Raw genomic sequence first — 15,761 nt, forward strand, 5'->3', positions numbered from 1 at the left:
TTGATCAAAAGGCTCGTGATTGTGATTGAGTTTTTCAGGATTCTTGGTGTCTTGACATACAATCCATCGGTCAGTGTTGGCTCGGTAATTGAGTGACACCTCGAACAGACAGCCTGTCTTTTTGGATGAAGATGAACGCTTCTGAGCAACCGAGGGAACTTTGTGGCCAAGAGAGCACCGGAGATAAAGTCGAATGGTCTGTTGATTGAATGTTTTATGACTCTTGATGGCGACAGCGTATCCTTGATGTCGGGCCACTGCGTGAAGATACATCATGCCATTTTCCAATTCGATAAATGGTTTTCCGGTTTTAGGTCCTTCAAGCAAACGAACAGGTGTGGCGCCTGTTGATAAACATGTCAAAATGAATTGTCAGCTTTCAGAACGAAGAAGGTAAAGTACATGTAAAATGACGTACCAATAGGAGGCCAGTCCGAATCTCTTTCATTGTTGTCTAACGCAATTTGAATCGTGTCTTGTTCATTGTTGTCCGAGGTCAATTGAATTGGAACGTCAATGTTGGCAGTACCAGGTAAACCCATGATGGGTGTACCTGTCGGAGTAGAAGCAGGTTGACTAGAGCAAGCAGAGGGAGCGGTACCAGTTGTCGAGTGCGTGTCTTGCGTGTCTTTCTCTTTGATTTTGGAGTGGAGATGTAAATTCGGAGTAGGTTGAGAATACGAGTGCGCAGAAGGAGGCAGTTGAGAAAACGGGCGATTATGGAAATGAGCCGAAGGATCGAAGTGAACAGGACGGTGGTGATAGAAAGAATCGGTTTGGAAAGGGTTTCCAGCATGTGCAAACATGCTGGGTGGGGCGCCTATTCCAGGACCGGGGTGACAATACGATGGAGCAACGTGCGAAGAACCAGATGGAGGTTGGTACGAAGAACCAGAAAACGGTGCAGATGTAGTAGATGGGTAGCCAGGGTACGAAGATCCAGAATGATCTGTGAAAACGTAAGAACCTGGGTACGAAGATCCGGATAAATAAGGGTGTGATGATACGGGAACAGGTGGTGGATGTGAACCACCACCAGAAGGTTGTTGGGCTGAAGTTGGGTATGATTGTGGTGGGTACGAGGGGGCAGGAGGTGGATGTTGACCACCTTGAGGGCGAGAAGGGTACAGCAGGCCAGGAGGTGGGTAAAACGGTTGAATGTATCCGCTCGGAATTTGACCTTGAGCTGCTTCTGCAGCTGTGTAGGTCACGTGAATCATGTGAGTCGGAGCTGTTGGGGCACCATCATGATTGATGTGTACAGCATCGGAAGGTAATGGGGTACGCGGGTTTAGGTGGGCCATGACTCTGTATCGTTCAATTGTTCGAAGACTTGGATTGTGTGTTCTGTGATTGATACTGTGATTGATTTGAATGTACGGCGGTGTTAATGGGGTTGGTTGGGTGTGTGAAAGTTGGATGATTAGAGTTGGATGGGGAGTTGTTGGTATGTGATGACAAAGAGGAAGAAAGCGGACAAGGGAAAAAAATTGTTGGAGATAGGCCTCCTACCTATCTCAACGTTATCCTCTACGCAATGAGGACCCGATGTCCGTGGCTGGTCCGGGCGCAAATTAATTTGGGAGCCCTTTCCTTTTATTTGAATGATCTTTGATGCCCAATCAAAGAATGATAGGGCATCAAATAAGGAAAAAAGGGCGCATTTGGGAAATTGTGCCCTCTTGGTGCCCCTGAGGTCCGAGGATGCTGTATTTGGCGTGAGAAATGTCGAGTATCGACGGGCCACACGGGTATGTGTCAAAACCTGGGGGGCGCCGGATATCTTCTAAGAGGGCGTTAAATAGTGGGATCCACTAAAAAGTGCACCATGAGTCAAATTTTGATTGACCAGAGGAGTAAAGTAAGTAGAATGCCCCTTTGAGGTCAATGTTTAATGTGCCTATGTGAAAACGACAGTTGCTCTCCATCCAACTTGTCATCAGTGTACATACTTGGGGAGTGTTTTTTGTCCTTAAAACCTTACTGTGATCTTTCAAGATAATGTTATAATCTCAATTAACTTATTCAAAATAAAAGTGTCAACCAAAAATTGGAAGGGGAGGATAGAATTGACTTCTATCTCATGATTTATGATTTCTTCAACACTGTTCAGAATTGAACTGACCAGTTGCGTTCTTTAACACATGTAGATGGTGATAACTTCTCCTTAATATCACAATATCCATGTGACTATCCTTTGTTAGATAACTTGCTGTCATTATTACACATTGAGGAAAAAAATTACATGCAGAGTCATCTATGCTTCATGTAAGTTGAAGGAGGAAACACAAAATAAAAAGATCCAATAGTGACTGGCACCATGCCCATGTGGTGTTTGCTCATTGACGAGCACACACGAGTCGCCTTTGTGCCACAATGGGAGTTCGTGTGCGCTCGTCGTTGGGCGACTGCCACAAGGACATGGTGTGGAAGCCTTGTCATAGCAAAAAAAGCCTACCTGGCCTACCATCAGGTGTTTCTTATTGCCTCTCCTTGGAACATACAGGGAAATTTCGCACAGCAAGTCATCAAGTGAAAATTTGTGGCGCCATTAAATTGATATCTGACCACTTGACTAAATTCACAGGTCACAGTTAGCTCTCTGGAATGGAGATCTTAGAAGATGGAAGCTCAACACACCCACATTTTACACTTGACCCTGTGCACATCCTTTTTGTTTTTGCCTTTACAGTGTCTTCTCTCTTGTTGAGCGTATAAATAATCTGTTTCTTGCTCTTCAAAGTGGTGTGTTCATGCGGCGCACTTATTGAGCTGGGTGCACCTAAAAGCTACATATCCCAGGAGGAAAATTGTAGGATCAAGCAGGCTCAAAAGTTGACTTCAAGAGAGTCCATTGACAAGCTTAAAATCAAGACTCTTTGAACCAAGAATGAAGTCATTGAATAGATGTGTAAGAACTAATGTTGATTGTGTGTTTGGAGAGAGTCAAGGGAGAGCTCAACAGATATTGTGGAGTCAGTCCACTTCCATAGCACTCTCCCGTTTGTCATGAAACCTGAAGTTCAGCTCTCTGTGTCTTACAAGATCTTGTTGTATTGATAATTTTTTGAAGGGATTACAAATTTACATTTATTTAATATTGTTTGTGTGATTATTTTCTATTAAGATTTGACTCTTATTTAACAGAAACAAAACAAAGATAATAATTGTTTGTGATGTCCTGTGCAGCTTCAATGTTTCAATAAGTTTAGGCAAAGTACCATTGGTTTGTTTTCTGAACTTTGAATGTCCAATATCTCAATACTTTAACAAAGATGGTAAGCCTTTTTTGGGGGCTCTTCCCTTGAATCTTATCAGTGTGAATGAAAGTGTATGTCATTTCATTTGCTTTCAGAACAGAAAACTCAGTAGAATTGTGGTATCAATCATATCATCACACGTGTTTACATAAACATGATTTGTGCTCAAATTCTCTCTCTTGTCTCTTTCTAAACCTACAATCCAGAATCAGTATCATCTCTTGCAATCTCTCTTTACATATGTTTTCTCTTACTTTTCAAAATTGAATGAATCCTGATCAGGAGTGCTCTGGTAATTCTGTCAAAAGATTGTGACATGCTTTCACATTTGGGGCCTCCTGATCATGAAACTCTCATATATCTCCAAGGAGTTTGGATTATGTTGTCCGGTTTGTGATTAAATAGGAGTAAATGCATCATTGATTATTTGTTGTTTGGAATCATATGAATTTAATAAAGTTGATAACTCTTACCTCTCCTACAACTGTCTTTGAAGCTGAAGAAGCGGGCTTAGAGGATGTGTATGATCTTGTTAGCAGATAGGTCCACAATATCATCATGTTTCGTCTGCCAATAAGACCGCAAGACGTTTTTGCATATCCCTGTGAAAATCATGAAGCATAATTCGAAGGAAGAAAAGGTTATTGAAGCGAAAAGAGAATCAGTGAAATGCCTGCTTCTGTCTTTCTTTGATTGTAGATCAAAATATTCTTAACTTTTTCTCGTTTTTATCGCACATGGCAGTACTGATCAAGGACTCAAACTCTTCTGTTTCAGCATCTATCTCACCTCTCATTTTTTCAATTTCTTCTACGTGTTTCGCCTCTAAATTTAAAAAATCAAAATTTTAGGAAAATATAGTCAAAATCATAGTATTTCAGAGGACAGGACGAGACCGTACCGTATTCTGAGAGCTCTTGCAAGAAATCTTTTTTACAAATTTCAGATTCCCTCTCCAATTCGCGTATCTTGATAGATATTTCGTCGTTTGAGTTCTGTGCGCCGATCAGACCAAAATCAGTCTTCTTAATAAAGTGAAAAACAGGCATAGATGAGTTGGGCTGACTTGAATTTGAACAAGGGCTTCTAGTACCTCTCCCGAGTCCTCTATCACCTTGTTTCTTGATGCGACGCAGGACACGAGACTCAGTTCGAGTTGTTTACTGTTATTTGATCAGATTTCATATTGTCAACTGATTACACATTGATTAGATTCAGATAAATGGTTTAGTCACCCCATGTTTTCGGCCAAGGTAGCATCATTAGCAAGCAGATGATCGATATGAGCAGCAATTTTTCGAAAATCGGCCTTTATCGATCCCGCAGCTTCATCAAAAACCATTTTCCAGGGTTCTATGGTCAGACCAGATAGATCAAACCTCAGAATTTGGTGAACAAGAGGGTGAAAGGTATATAAAGCAGCTTACGATCGATCTCGTGAATAATCTTTTTAGCCTTTTCTAATGATGCATCTTTTTCTGCCTCTGGATTTGAAGGGATTCTATTACGCTCACCCCACATTTGCATCAGAGATAAAGCTTTCGAATTTTTGAAGGTCATGTGAAGATAGGTATACGCAACTTAGCTGGATCATCTGACTCGATTTCCCATCCTCTTTCCTTATCTTCATGTTGAATGAGGTCATGGTTAATTAAATCAGGAAGTTCACCTTCTATCACCACACGTCTTTTCCCTGCTTCTTCAGGAGTTCTGATGTTTATTCTTGATTTGGCGTAGCTTTGAAGCTTCCCTGGAGTTTGAAACAACTCAGAGTGAGAGGTGGACGGCTCAAGCTCTTCGACATGTGAGTAAAGGTCATTATGATAGCCAGAAATATGTGGCTGTCTCTTCTTTTTTTGAGCCGATTGATCTAAAGGAGCTTCAAGTAAGGTGCGTTTACTGTTCTTGGGTATCTGAACTCGACCGTTGATCTTCTGGGCCAAAGAATCAGATTGAAACCCTTGGTCTACCAAGTTTTTCGAATCTTTTGACTTTACAAGTCCGATGTCAACCTTTTTCGTACGACCTGTGAAACATGGCAAAGGAGTCAGGATACTCTGAAGTGGGTTTTTAAGCTCCATGAAAAACCCTGATTACCGAACTTGATAGCCTCGTTCAAGCGTTCATCGGCTAAAAAGGTCAAATCTTTACGAGGCATGAGGGTGTTGTGAGTGGATGAAATACCTTGCTCGATCAATCTTTGGTCTTTATGGTTGAGCATGATGTGATAACTATCTCTTGATCAGAGATATGACGTCAACCTTTGAGATTTTGTAGGTTGACTCTGTTGACCACTTTACCACATCATCTGTACCAAACACTCTTAATCATGAATCACAACCTGAAATCAACATTTGACTCAATTGACTTGTAAACCATAGAGACAAATTATCATCGCGATAGCCCTGCCCAGGTTCAGGATATCACAAAGACACAAAATCAAGCTGTTTTAAAGTGAAACAGTGATTGATACAGCTCATTTGGAGAAGCTTGCCTCAATTGAGTCATTTGTGACGACGAGTGACTCGAGGTTGTAGAGCAAAAGTAGGCAAGCTACTTGAATACCAAAGTACAATAAGATACTTGTTGGATCTGCTCTTCTGATAAGAGGCATCGCTCACAGTTGCGTCACGGTAAAGACCGGAAACTTCAGAACAACAAATCAACGCAGTGAAGTGTTCTGTTCTTAACTTTTTGAACAGAGGGTATGTTTACAAGTCTGATAGGCGGCCACTTGATGATATGAAGGACAGTGAAGAGGGAAGGACTCACTTTTCAACCTTTGACAGGACAGCTTTTCTCTGTGATTGAGGTCTGTCACCATCATCTTTCTTATTACTATCATGATTTAGCATTGCATTGAGATCTTGTCGTGTTTCCCGTGTCGTAACAGTGGACATCAAAGCACTCATCCTCTTTTCAGCTCATTGTTTAATTGATTGAAAGCCTCAAACTTTTCAGTGCTCGCTGTTCAGAGATTACCGAGACTGTTCGGGTCCTTGATGGCAAGACTTTGAGAAAACTGATGATATCTGATGATGCAGTTGAGTTTGAGAAATGATAACGTCATGAGTCAATTCACATTATTTGAAACCACAGTTACACAATAAAGTGTTTTACTGTCAAAGTGCATTTTGCAAAAAAGTGCTGGTGATGTACCGGTACCGGGTACTGTATGCATCTCACCACTTCTCAATCCGATCAGCACATTTGCCAATTTGAATTCTCTACTTTTTTGTGTCAAAGTTCAAACGCAGACGAGGGACGACATCAGTCACATCAGTTAAATTACACCTTCCTACGACCAACATCGAGAGGAATTAATTTGGCCGACAAAACTCAACTTTGAACATGGCATCACCTTCCACCGTCGATGTAAGGTTGGCCTCTCTTAACATTTGATCTGGAGACATGATCCTCCATCACTGGTGTCTTGCATTCTCGACTGATTTCGATTGATTTGGTGATTATTAGCTCAAACGTACTGCCCGTTTATGCCGCCAACCCACTCCCACCTGGTTGGACAGAACATCGAGGTAAGTTAATCCGATTGATCTTCGCGTCGCACAAGTTCAGCTCACATGACATTCTCAACTTTAGCCCCGACTGGACAATTTTACTATTATCATGCTGAAACACAAGAATCAACTTACGTACGCCCTTCGATGGCGGTTGTATCTACATCTTCACCTGTCACGGAGAAGAAAAAGGAGAAAAAGAAGGAGAAAGCAAAGATCAAGCAACCCATACCGGGGACGAGTTGGATGAAGGTCACCACTACCGATCAAAACACATTCTATACCAACACTGATACTAAGACATCAGTTTGGACAGTACCAGATGAAATTAAAGACGTAGTAAAAAAATTAGAAGAGGAAGAGCGAATCAAAGCAGAAGAAGCTGTCCGACAAGCGGAGCAAGAGAAACTGGCCAACGCGGAAGAAGCTCGTCGTGCACATGAAGCAGAACAGAAACGACTTATAGAACTTGAAGTGCAAAAAGTACGAGCTGAAGTAGAAGCAGAAGCTACGTTACGTGGTTTAAAACGAAAGCCAGAAGATCAATCGAACCCCATTGTCTCATCTCATCCTTTACCCTCAAAGCCCTCACTCACCGCTTCTGTCGGTCAAATACCCACGGAAGGATCTGGGGTAGCAGAGGATGGTTCTCAGGGAGGTCAAAGAAAGTTACAGAAACTCAATGGAGACCGCGACGAAGATGAAGACTGGCAACGTCAAATTGCTGAAGAAATGGCTCTCGAGGCTGAACAGGAAAATAAACCAGAAGTACCTCAACCTATTCAAACTACCCAGCCTACTGTTGTACCTTCTCCTATGTCTGTGATGCTCGCTAGTCTTTCCGGTGACGAATTGAAGGCCACTTTCAAGGTACAATTGAAATATCTTCCTCTTCAGTCATATGCTGACTCTTTTACATCGTTCTAGGCAATGCTGTTGGAAAAATCCATCGATCCTATAGCCCCATGGGACAACGAACTTCCTAAATTTGTCACAGACCCTCGCTACCTCGGTATGTTCAATCTCAATCTTCATGATGCAACTGACTCTAAGAAAACTTACTATACTTTCTTTTGGTGATGGGTCATGGACAGCTCTATCATCTATGAAAGAAAGGCGTGATCTATTTGATGAATTCTGCAAGGAAAAACTTCGACAACGGAGAGCAGAGAAGCAAGTGACAGCGAAACTTAGCGTTTGTCTTCTCGATTTGTTTCTCAAGACTCTTTCACGGTTGATCAATCGGCACAAGCTTCGAGACTTATCCTGATTTCGCGCACTTTTCCTTCAGCCTCCCGAGGCTTATCGTTCACTTCTCATTGAGGCCGTCACATCAACTCGTACACATTGGGAAGAGTTTCGAACAAAGTATAAGAAAGACCCTCGGTTTCGAAATTTCGGTCGTGATGATCGAGAACGTGAGAAGGCGTTCAAAAGTTGGTTGAAAGAATTAGGTGAACGTAAGCGAGCTGAAGTTCTCAAGGCTGAGGCAGACTTTACACGTTTTTTGAGCGAGAAGCGGGGTGAACTGGAAGCTGCTCATCCTAAACTCTCCGAGACAGAATGGAAGCAAGTGAGAGAAATTCTGAAGAAAGATAAACGCTTTGATATCATCACAAGTAATACAGTCAAAGAAGGTATTTGGAAGAAGTGGTCGAAGCAGCTTGAGGAACAGGCTGGAATCGCTTCAGCCATTGATCAAGAGGACACGAAGAAAGCCAAACAAGAGGCTAGCTTGAAAGCCAGGGAAGAAGAAGTTCGATTACAAAGGCAGCGACTGGACAAGCAAGCTGACATCACTCGCCATGAGTTAGGCAAGGAGGAAGCTGAACGAGAATTTCGATCTCTTTTGATTGACGCAGTCCGAGACCACGACGTGAGCCGAATTTCTGACTGGATATATGAATGACAACGTTTTTAAATATGGCGATTGATCTTCCACTCTAAAACTTGTGCTAGGTGACGTGGGAAGAAACACATCGGTCACTTGAGAAGGACCCGCGTTTTCCTCAAACCAAGGCATTATCTATCTCAAATCTCAAGCGAATCTTCTCCGATCATACGGCTTCGATCTACGCAAAGCGTCTATCAGCTTTGGAATCTTTCTTCCAAGATCAAGCTCCAAGTTTGGCCACCTCGTTTTCGGTCGTAGAAAAGAAGTTGATGACTCTAATTGATGAGAGTTCAGATGGCTCAAGTCAATCTTCACTTTCGCCTGATCAACTCTTAATTATCACAACTGTCAATCGATTGATCGATCCACAAAATCGGACTCGCGGCTTACAGACAATTGAAAGATATTATGATGATTGGAAACAAAAGAAAGAGACTCGAGCTCGCGAAGAGTTTGAGGAGATGTGTGGTGAAAGTGCTTTTATAGACTTTTGGTGTCGAATGAAGAAATCTGGGAAGGAGGATGAAGTAGGTAAAAAGACAATTGGTGATGATGGTGAGGAAGAAGAGGAAGAGGAAGTCGCAGATCTAAGAGAGATGGCCAAAACAATTGATTTGAGTGAAATTGAGGCCGTGATGAAGAAAGATAAGAGGTGGATTGCTTGGGATCACCTTCCTGATCAACGAGAATCTTGGATGAGAGTCAGTGACATGGATTCCTTTCTCTTTGTATCGAATCAAATGCTGACCTCAATCTGCGATGTTTCAAACACAGGCTCATCTCGAAAAGTTGGCAAAGCCAAAGCTAACAGTTTATCAAAAATCATGATCACAGCGATCAGGAAATCAAATCTCAATTTTTTCGACCTTGGAAATCATTGGGAACTTTTGGTTTCCAATCATCCTTTACAAAAATCATCTCATGTAGACGTGTTCTGGTTCCTAGCTATTTCTTTATCATCAGCAAAATAACATACAACAAAATTGTTTTCTTTTTTCTCATATCAATCATCAGAAACCACCCCATAATAATTTGTGACTTGTCAAAATCGATATGTTCTTTTTGTGATGTAGCCCGGTAATCCTCGATGCCTTTTGAAGGTCTTATCTCATGTTTGCATAAATAATCTTGCCTTCACCTCGCAGAATTAGACGCTCATTCACTCTGCCACAGCGGCTTATCAAAGGCGCGCTTTCAGGTCCCGTCAAGCAGACATGCGTGAAGATGACCTTCCTCTCAGAATGCAAAGCTCGCTCACTCTCCACGTCTACTAATCCAACTTTGCATGACACGCTGTCAGCTCCCGTCAAGTAGAAGCAAGTAGATCTACTGGCAGACGAAGATACCCGTGGGGTCTGTCTCTAAGATGAAGTCGGTATTGACACAGATATTTCCGTCCAAAATTCGGATACACATGGGAATTGACCGCGTCTTTTGTATGCGGTGCTGACGTCAGAATGATCGACGATTTCGCTGGTGTGTGTCCCGAAGACCAACAGCATCTCCGTAGAGGGTATGTACATACATGCGCGGCCATTTTTGACCTCACGGTATATCTCGCTCAGGTTTATTGTTGGCTGATCAGCTATTCGTATCAGTTTGGGGTCCCCATGAGTCACAAGCATATCATCTCAGCATCAGCGAGCCTTAAGCTGATGAGGATCATTTCTGATTGCTTGAAAATGAGAGTGTTTGTTAATTTGTGCATTGTATATGCGTTCGGCTCATCAACTCGCCGAAAGATATAGGTCCTCCCTCAACAGGCAACTATCTGCGTATCTTAGCGCATGAAGGGAGTTGAATATATGCCGGTTGATTGTGGAAAAACGAGCTAAGAGGAAGCTTGTGAGTTGGATGAAAGAGAGTCAAGCTCTCGGCTGTCGAAGCGCATGTGAGCCATCCCGAGCTTCATTGCTTTTGTCAGCCAGAACCCAAGTGAAAAAGACATGCATATATTGTGGTTTTCAAACTAAAGTCGATCTAAACGTCACTCGACACGCATGGTATCGTTGGAGAACGGAAGGATTGAAACTCTATCAACTTATGTAAATCGCTTAAGCTTCCAGGGTCCTTCTCTCTATGGCCGGGAGTTGATCATCTTGAAATCTTCAGCAGCCGGTTGAAGCTTCGAAAACCTCGGAGACTAGATCCGAAAGTTTGATCCCGGTTTTAGGACTTGAGTCTGATCTTTTGATAAGTACCTGCATGCGTCTCAAGAAAAGAAGAAGTAAAAACAAACTTGAGAAAAGCTTTGATCTCCACCCATAAAAATGTTATTCACATACATATGAGATTTTTGATACCGTTGGCCAGCTAAATAATTATTTCAGCATTGCAAGTACCCCATAAGATATCGCTGCGCTGGAAATGAATTTTGGGGAAAGATTGATGTTCATCCATATACTGATGAAAACTTCGATTGAAAGTAGAGAATTGATAAGAAAAAATCTACTTTCAAATTAATGTTTTATCTGATGATTGACCTCATGATATGGGGTGTCTATCTTTCGTAGGTTTTGAGATGGTCAAATGTAGGATCAAGCAATTTCCAAGAAACTTGGCAAGTTGAAATACGAAAGTATTGGTGACTGCGCTTAATGTGGCTTTGACAGGCCCAGAGATGCTCAACTACTCAGAGTGGGCATGTGATTTAGGGCCTTTATGGCTGTGTTGTTAGAAGTATAATTTGACAACCACTCTAATCAGGAAAGAAAACAGGTGTCAGTTGATTCCAAATCGATAACTCATATCATATAAATATATATATCGCCCAAAGACAATTTTCTCCGCGAACCTGCTTGAAAAAACTCGCAAAGGAGATGTAAAAGACTTATTTGAGAGATGACAGCCATATCAAAGAGTATCAAACGCGCAAACGAAAGTATGGGCGGTTGGCCTCACATATCTCAAAAGGGTTTTTTTCCATGACTTTCAAAGGAAAATAAGCTTAGATTTTATTGAGATATGTGCCACTGCTATCAAAAAAATTGTGTTGATGTGAAGCCATGCTCCGTTGACAACTCACAACTTTAATGTTTGAGTGCGATGGATTTTTCCCTTTCCAGGAGTCTAAAGAGCTTTCACTACGGCTAGGCTTTCACTGGTTTGATTGATAGGGGAGACTGTACAAGGTCCATGGAGAGAAACTGTCCTCAAACCGGACAGCTTGGAAAAGAGCACGGCTAGAGGTGGCATTGTAGTATCGAACCTTTTACAGCGAAGCTGGTCTAGAAATTGGGAGTTCATGAAAACATTTCTTGAGGATTCATCACTCCTTTATCTTCAGAATTCAGAGCTCTCAGTGCCATTACGGCTTGAGCTTTGTGAATCTATTTGTCTGTTATGATAACATCCTTCAGGGGCTGGCCTGATTTAGGTGGGTCCAGACTCGCATCAAATGCTGGTCAATCACTCCTTTATGCCTCTGACTTGTCCCTCATACGCGCGCCGACATGTTTTATTTCGAGTTCTGTGTGGTAAAACAAAAGCATCTCAGAGCCAATCGAGGGCTAGCTGGGCATAGCTTCCGGGGATTCTAAGGTATTTTTCTATCATGTGAATAGAGATTTGTTACATTTATTTTTGGAGGGCATATATGTAGGTCACCCGCTGCATCCTCAGATCAAGCCACACGGAAATTCAAAGCCCTTGAATTACAGGTGAGACAGTTTGGAGAAACTTGCATCGAGCTTCCAATTGTGATGATCGACCCATTGGTAGACACCCTTGACTCAAACCCACGCGGAATAGGACTCGGGATGTGAAGGATTGATGATAGCTGGGTGAACATGGCCGCGGCGAGTGTGAGTGCGACCTGACCCGATCCCACTCCCCTTTTAAAACTCTTCATTATCGGTCGCTCCATATTCCCAAACAGAAATTGGTCTTTATATGTTACAAGTCAGTGTTGAAAGTTGAATCAATTGATTTCAAGAGTTTTTCCGACACGGCTCTATGCGGATCTGTTTGGCATTCGAAGCAAGATTCGAAGCCACCCTTGATCCAGAATGAACATCGGGAAGAGTCTTGACCCGATAACACGATCTCTCGGCTCACTTGATGAGGATTTCTAGTGATATGTAGTGGAGGCACCGGTCAAAGCAAGGTTGCTCATCCCAATCAGCAATGTGCGCCATAGAATAGGTGACCTTTTGTATGTTGCTGAATCTTGAGCCTTCCAAGGGCGTCTTTCAAATCACTTTAGGTTGGCTTCAGAATGGTTCCAATAATTCTGAGGGTGGTATAGCTGCTTCCTCTGCTTGTAAATATTTGAACAGCAAAAGCTACAAATCTGTTTAGAAATTTCTAGTATGCATAACTTCTGAGTCATAGTTTTTCACACCATTAACGGATGTCCACCGCGCGGATGTCATAGGCTAGCATCTTGGAAAATCGCACGGAGGAAGCTTTTGTTAAGAAACCGTCATCAATAAGAAGCTTCATACTTAACAAAGTCTCACGTTGTCGCTCGCGAGCCGAGCCAAAACACTTCATAAGCTTTCACCGTTCTACATACCGTTCTTGAACATCATTACTTAAATTCTGCCTTGAGGAATTTTTGTTGCGGCTCCGACATTGTCCGACAGCTATGACGAACATGCATACTTAATTCCAAAAAGTCCAAAATCTCCGTGGGATGGCATACATACATGGATGATAAGAAACCGAAGCGAAGAAGTTGTCGAGCTGTCCACGATAAGACTATTATGTATTATGAAGTTTCGAGGTCGATGTAGTACCTGGAGCAAGAGTGCAGCACTACATAGAATCAAATTGCAGTTGAAGGCTGAAGCAGAAGCCAGGAAGCATCCGGGTTTGGCTAGTGCAACTTCAAGATAAGGAAGGTGGCAAGGTGCCGAAAGATCGGATGACATCAAAATGACGTTCAGGCGGATGTTAAGTCAGAAGAACGCCTGAACATGATTGGGCGTGAAAAGTTACTCCGCCAAGAAGCCAGTCTCAACCTTGTTTCAAATTCAATGAGTGAAGCACACGGCAGCTAATCTTACAAAACACTTTCTGATCTGACGTGAGCCAAGATTCAAGAAGACAAAAGGTTAGAGAGCACGTCGGGATCATGAGAGCCAAAACAAATTCCAAAAGTTTTGCGTTTCACAGCCACATCATCAATTTTGCTCGACTTGAGACTGATTGGAAAGAGACAATCACATGAGTGAGGATGACGAGGAAAAGCAGTGTAAATCCTCACTTGTGATCAGTTTCGAATGTTTCCAATTTCGAGTTCCACAACACAAAGAGTCACAGCCAAGACCTTAAGGCATCGCATCAAGATATACTCGGAGATCCAAGTTTGTGATGCGCCCCGCTCCAATAAGCTGAGGTGACGAGTTTATTCCACAGCGTTGGCGTTGAGATCTGATAGATCTCAAGTGACCCACAGAGTTATCCACCAGTCCCGGTAATCTGACAGGGAAATATTCACTTGCTTCTTTTTTTTCTTTCGTCTTCTTTGGGGCCCAATCCCTGATACATAGTCGGCGAGGTCTTGATGAAGCCAGGAGGCAAGAAGCACCGAAGAAACAGTTTCGGGGGTACGGTGGAGATAAAGATGCAGATCTATGAGATCGACATGAATCGCGAGAGCTTGAGCTGCTTGAGCAGGTTTTGAGAGAAAGCTGGAGGGATTGCTTGACGGAAGAAGAGCCGGGGAAGGATGTGAAGGTTATTCGAGATGAAAAGCACATGCTTGTCTCTTCTATGATCGCTGATAAATGCGCGCGTGTGTGTCTTCTTGTCCCTCTGCAGCTCGGATGTGTATGTACAAATGGCGACGCAGAAAGCATAAGAAAACCTACAATCGTGTTTAGTATATACTGATGTTGATCCTCCATCATCCCACGGGTAATGGATCTCACGGGTAATGGTAGAGGTGATCAAGTTAGAAAATTGGGAGAGTATGTGCGGATAGGAGCTAGTAAGCAAGAAAAGCTGAGCAGAGATAGGCAGAGATTCACCCCTACGCACATCAGGCTAGGATTTGATTGGATCCAAAAAGCAGTGTCAGTTCGGGTGGTTAGGATAGAACATGGATATTCAAGAAGGCAAGGTAGGCATCCGACGAAGGATGGATGGCCTGGACACTAATCATGGGCAATAGAAAGGCGTTGGGCAGATGAGGATCCTGTGATTAGTTTACGGTCCAAGATTTGGTTCAACCTGGAAGGGCTGAGAAATTAAGTCACTTTAGGAATGAAGCTGAGGCAGACATGCCAGCGGCAGTGGGGTCACATTGTAATGAAGAAACCAACAAGGTTCCAACTCAGACAAACGACTGAGGGAAGCACTGGAGAGCACTAAGGGTGAATTAATCAAGGCTTGAAGGCAGCACTCGAGCTATCATGGACTTACAATGATGATTCTGACGATCAATTTTCTGGGATAGAAATTGTCTTACAAGCTTTCATGGGACGATATACAACCTTGGGACAATTAGAAGAAGCTCATATGGAAAGAGATTTACGCAAAACTCCGCGGTTGGTTGACTTTATGACTTCATGGAACCCACGCTCTGCTTGAAGAACGTCATAAGATGTGTATGTATGTATGACAGGCCGCAGAGTCAGAGAATGCAAAGCAGAAGAGGCATCAAGGATTAAGGTCAGCTTGATTGAAGGCTGAGATGAAAGAAGAATGACACTTGTACCGACAGAATTGGGGCCTGGATGAGTTGAGTGAAAAAAAGAATTCCATGATTGGAAAACATTAAAGTATGTACGATACAGTTTCAGATTTCTATGTAGGATGTTTTTTCTCTCCACCACCACCATCATCACCACCACCACCCACCCCTTCTTGATTTTGACCAATACTTTAATAAAACTTCGAGCGCTCTGAATCAGAGGAAAGCCGGGTACTTTTAAACGTACATGTCCACTCTAGAAGGATAGAGATAGAATTTAAAAGTAGAGTATAAAAATACTGAATCACGTATACACTCTTCGATTTACATCTTCAAGAGTATCCTCCTTCAGACGCATTTAAAGCCTTGGTCTCTTTCATGTGTTGGCGCTTTGTCTCTTTGTCTTTTCATCACCTATTCCACCAGTGACAAATTCACCTCTTTCTTAT

The 15,761-nt window shown here is 42.6% G+C and overlaps 3 protein-coding genes across 3 annotated transcripts; 2 read left to right on the forward strand and 1 right to left on the reverse strand.

The window, feature by feature from the left end:
• Nucleotides 1–3,816: 3,816 nt before the first annotated feature.
• MELLADRAFT_106288 (uncharacterized protein) lies at nucleotides 3,817–5,418 on the reverse strand (the record flags this gene model as incomplete). The annotated part of the gene is made up of 8 exons (XM_007409865.1): nucleotides 3,817–3,862; nucleotides 3,977–4,085; nucleotides 4,162–4,255; nucleotides 4,327–4,423; nucleotides 4,496–4,613; nucleotides 4,688–4,761; nucleotides 4,842–5,286; nucleotides 5,349–5,418. 8 exons carry the CDS (start codon nucleotides 5,416–5,418, stop codon nucleotides 3,817–3,819), a joined length of 1,053 nt encoding a protein of 350 aa, XP_007409927.1.
• A 1,344-nt stretch (nucleotides 5,419–6,762) lies between these two features.
• MELLADRAFT_35874 (uncharacterized protein) lies at nucleotides 6,763–9,643 on the forward strand (the record flags this gene model as incomplete). Its single annotated transcript, XM_007409694.1, has 8 exons — nucleotides 6,763–6,796; nucleotides 6,861–7,336; nucleotides 7,433–7,648; nucleotides 7,706–7,790; nucleotides 7,873–7,973; nucleotides 8,070–8,654; nucleotides 8,738–8,916; nucleotides 8,977–9,643. Coding segments are annotated over 8 exons (2,343 nt in total), but the record flags the coding sequence as incomplete, so codon positions are not given.
• Nucleotides 9,644–14,537: 4,894 nt separating this feature from the next.
• Nucleotides 14,538–15,489, forward strand: MELLADRAFT_106290 (uncharacterized protein; the record flags this gene model as incomplete). Its single annotated transcript, XM_007409695.1, has 3 exons — nucleotides 14,538–14,739; nucleotides 15,076–15,166; nucleotides 15,402–15,489. 3 exons carry the CDS (start codon nucleotides 14,538–14,540, stop codon nucleotides 15,487–15,489), a joined length of 381 nt encoding a protein of 126 aa, XP_007409757.1.
• Nucleotides 15,490–15,761: the final 272 nt, after the last annotated feature.

This window comes from Melampsora larici-populina (assembly GCF_000204055.1).
Source record: "Melampsora larici-populina 98AG31 unplaced genomic scaffold MELLAscaffold_17, whole genome shotgun sequence".
NCBI lineage: Eukaryota > Fungi > Basidiomycota > Pucciniomycetes > Pucciniales > Melampsoraceae > Melampsora > Melampsora laricis-populina.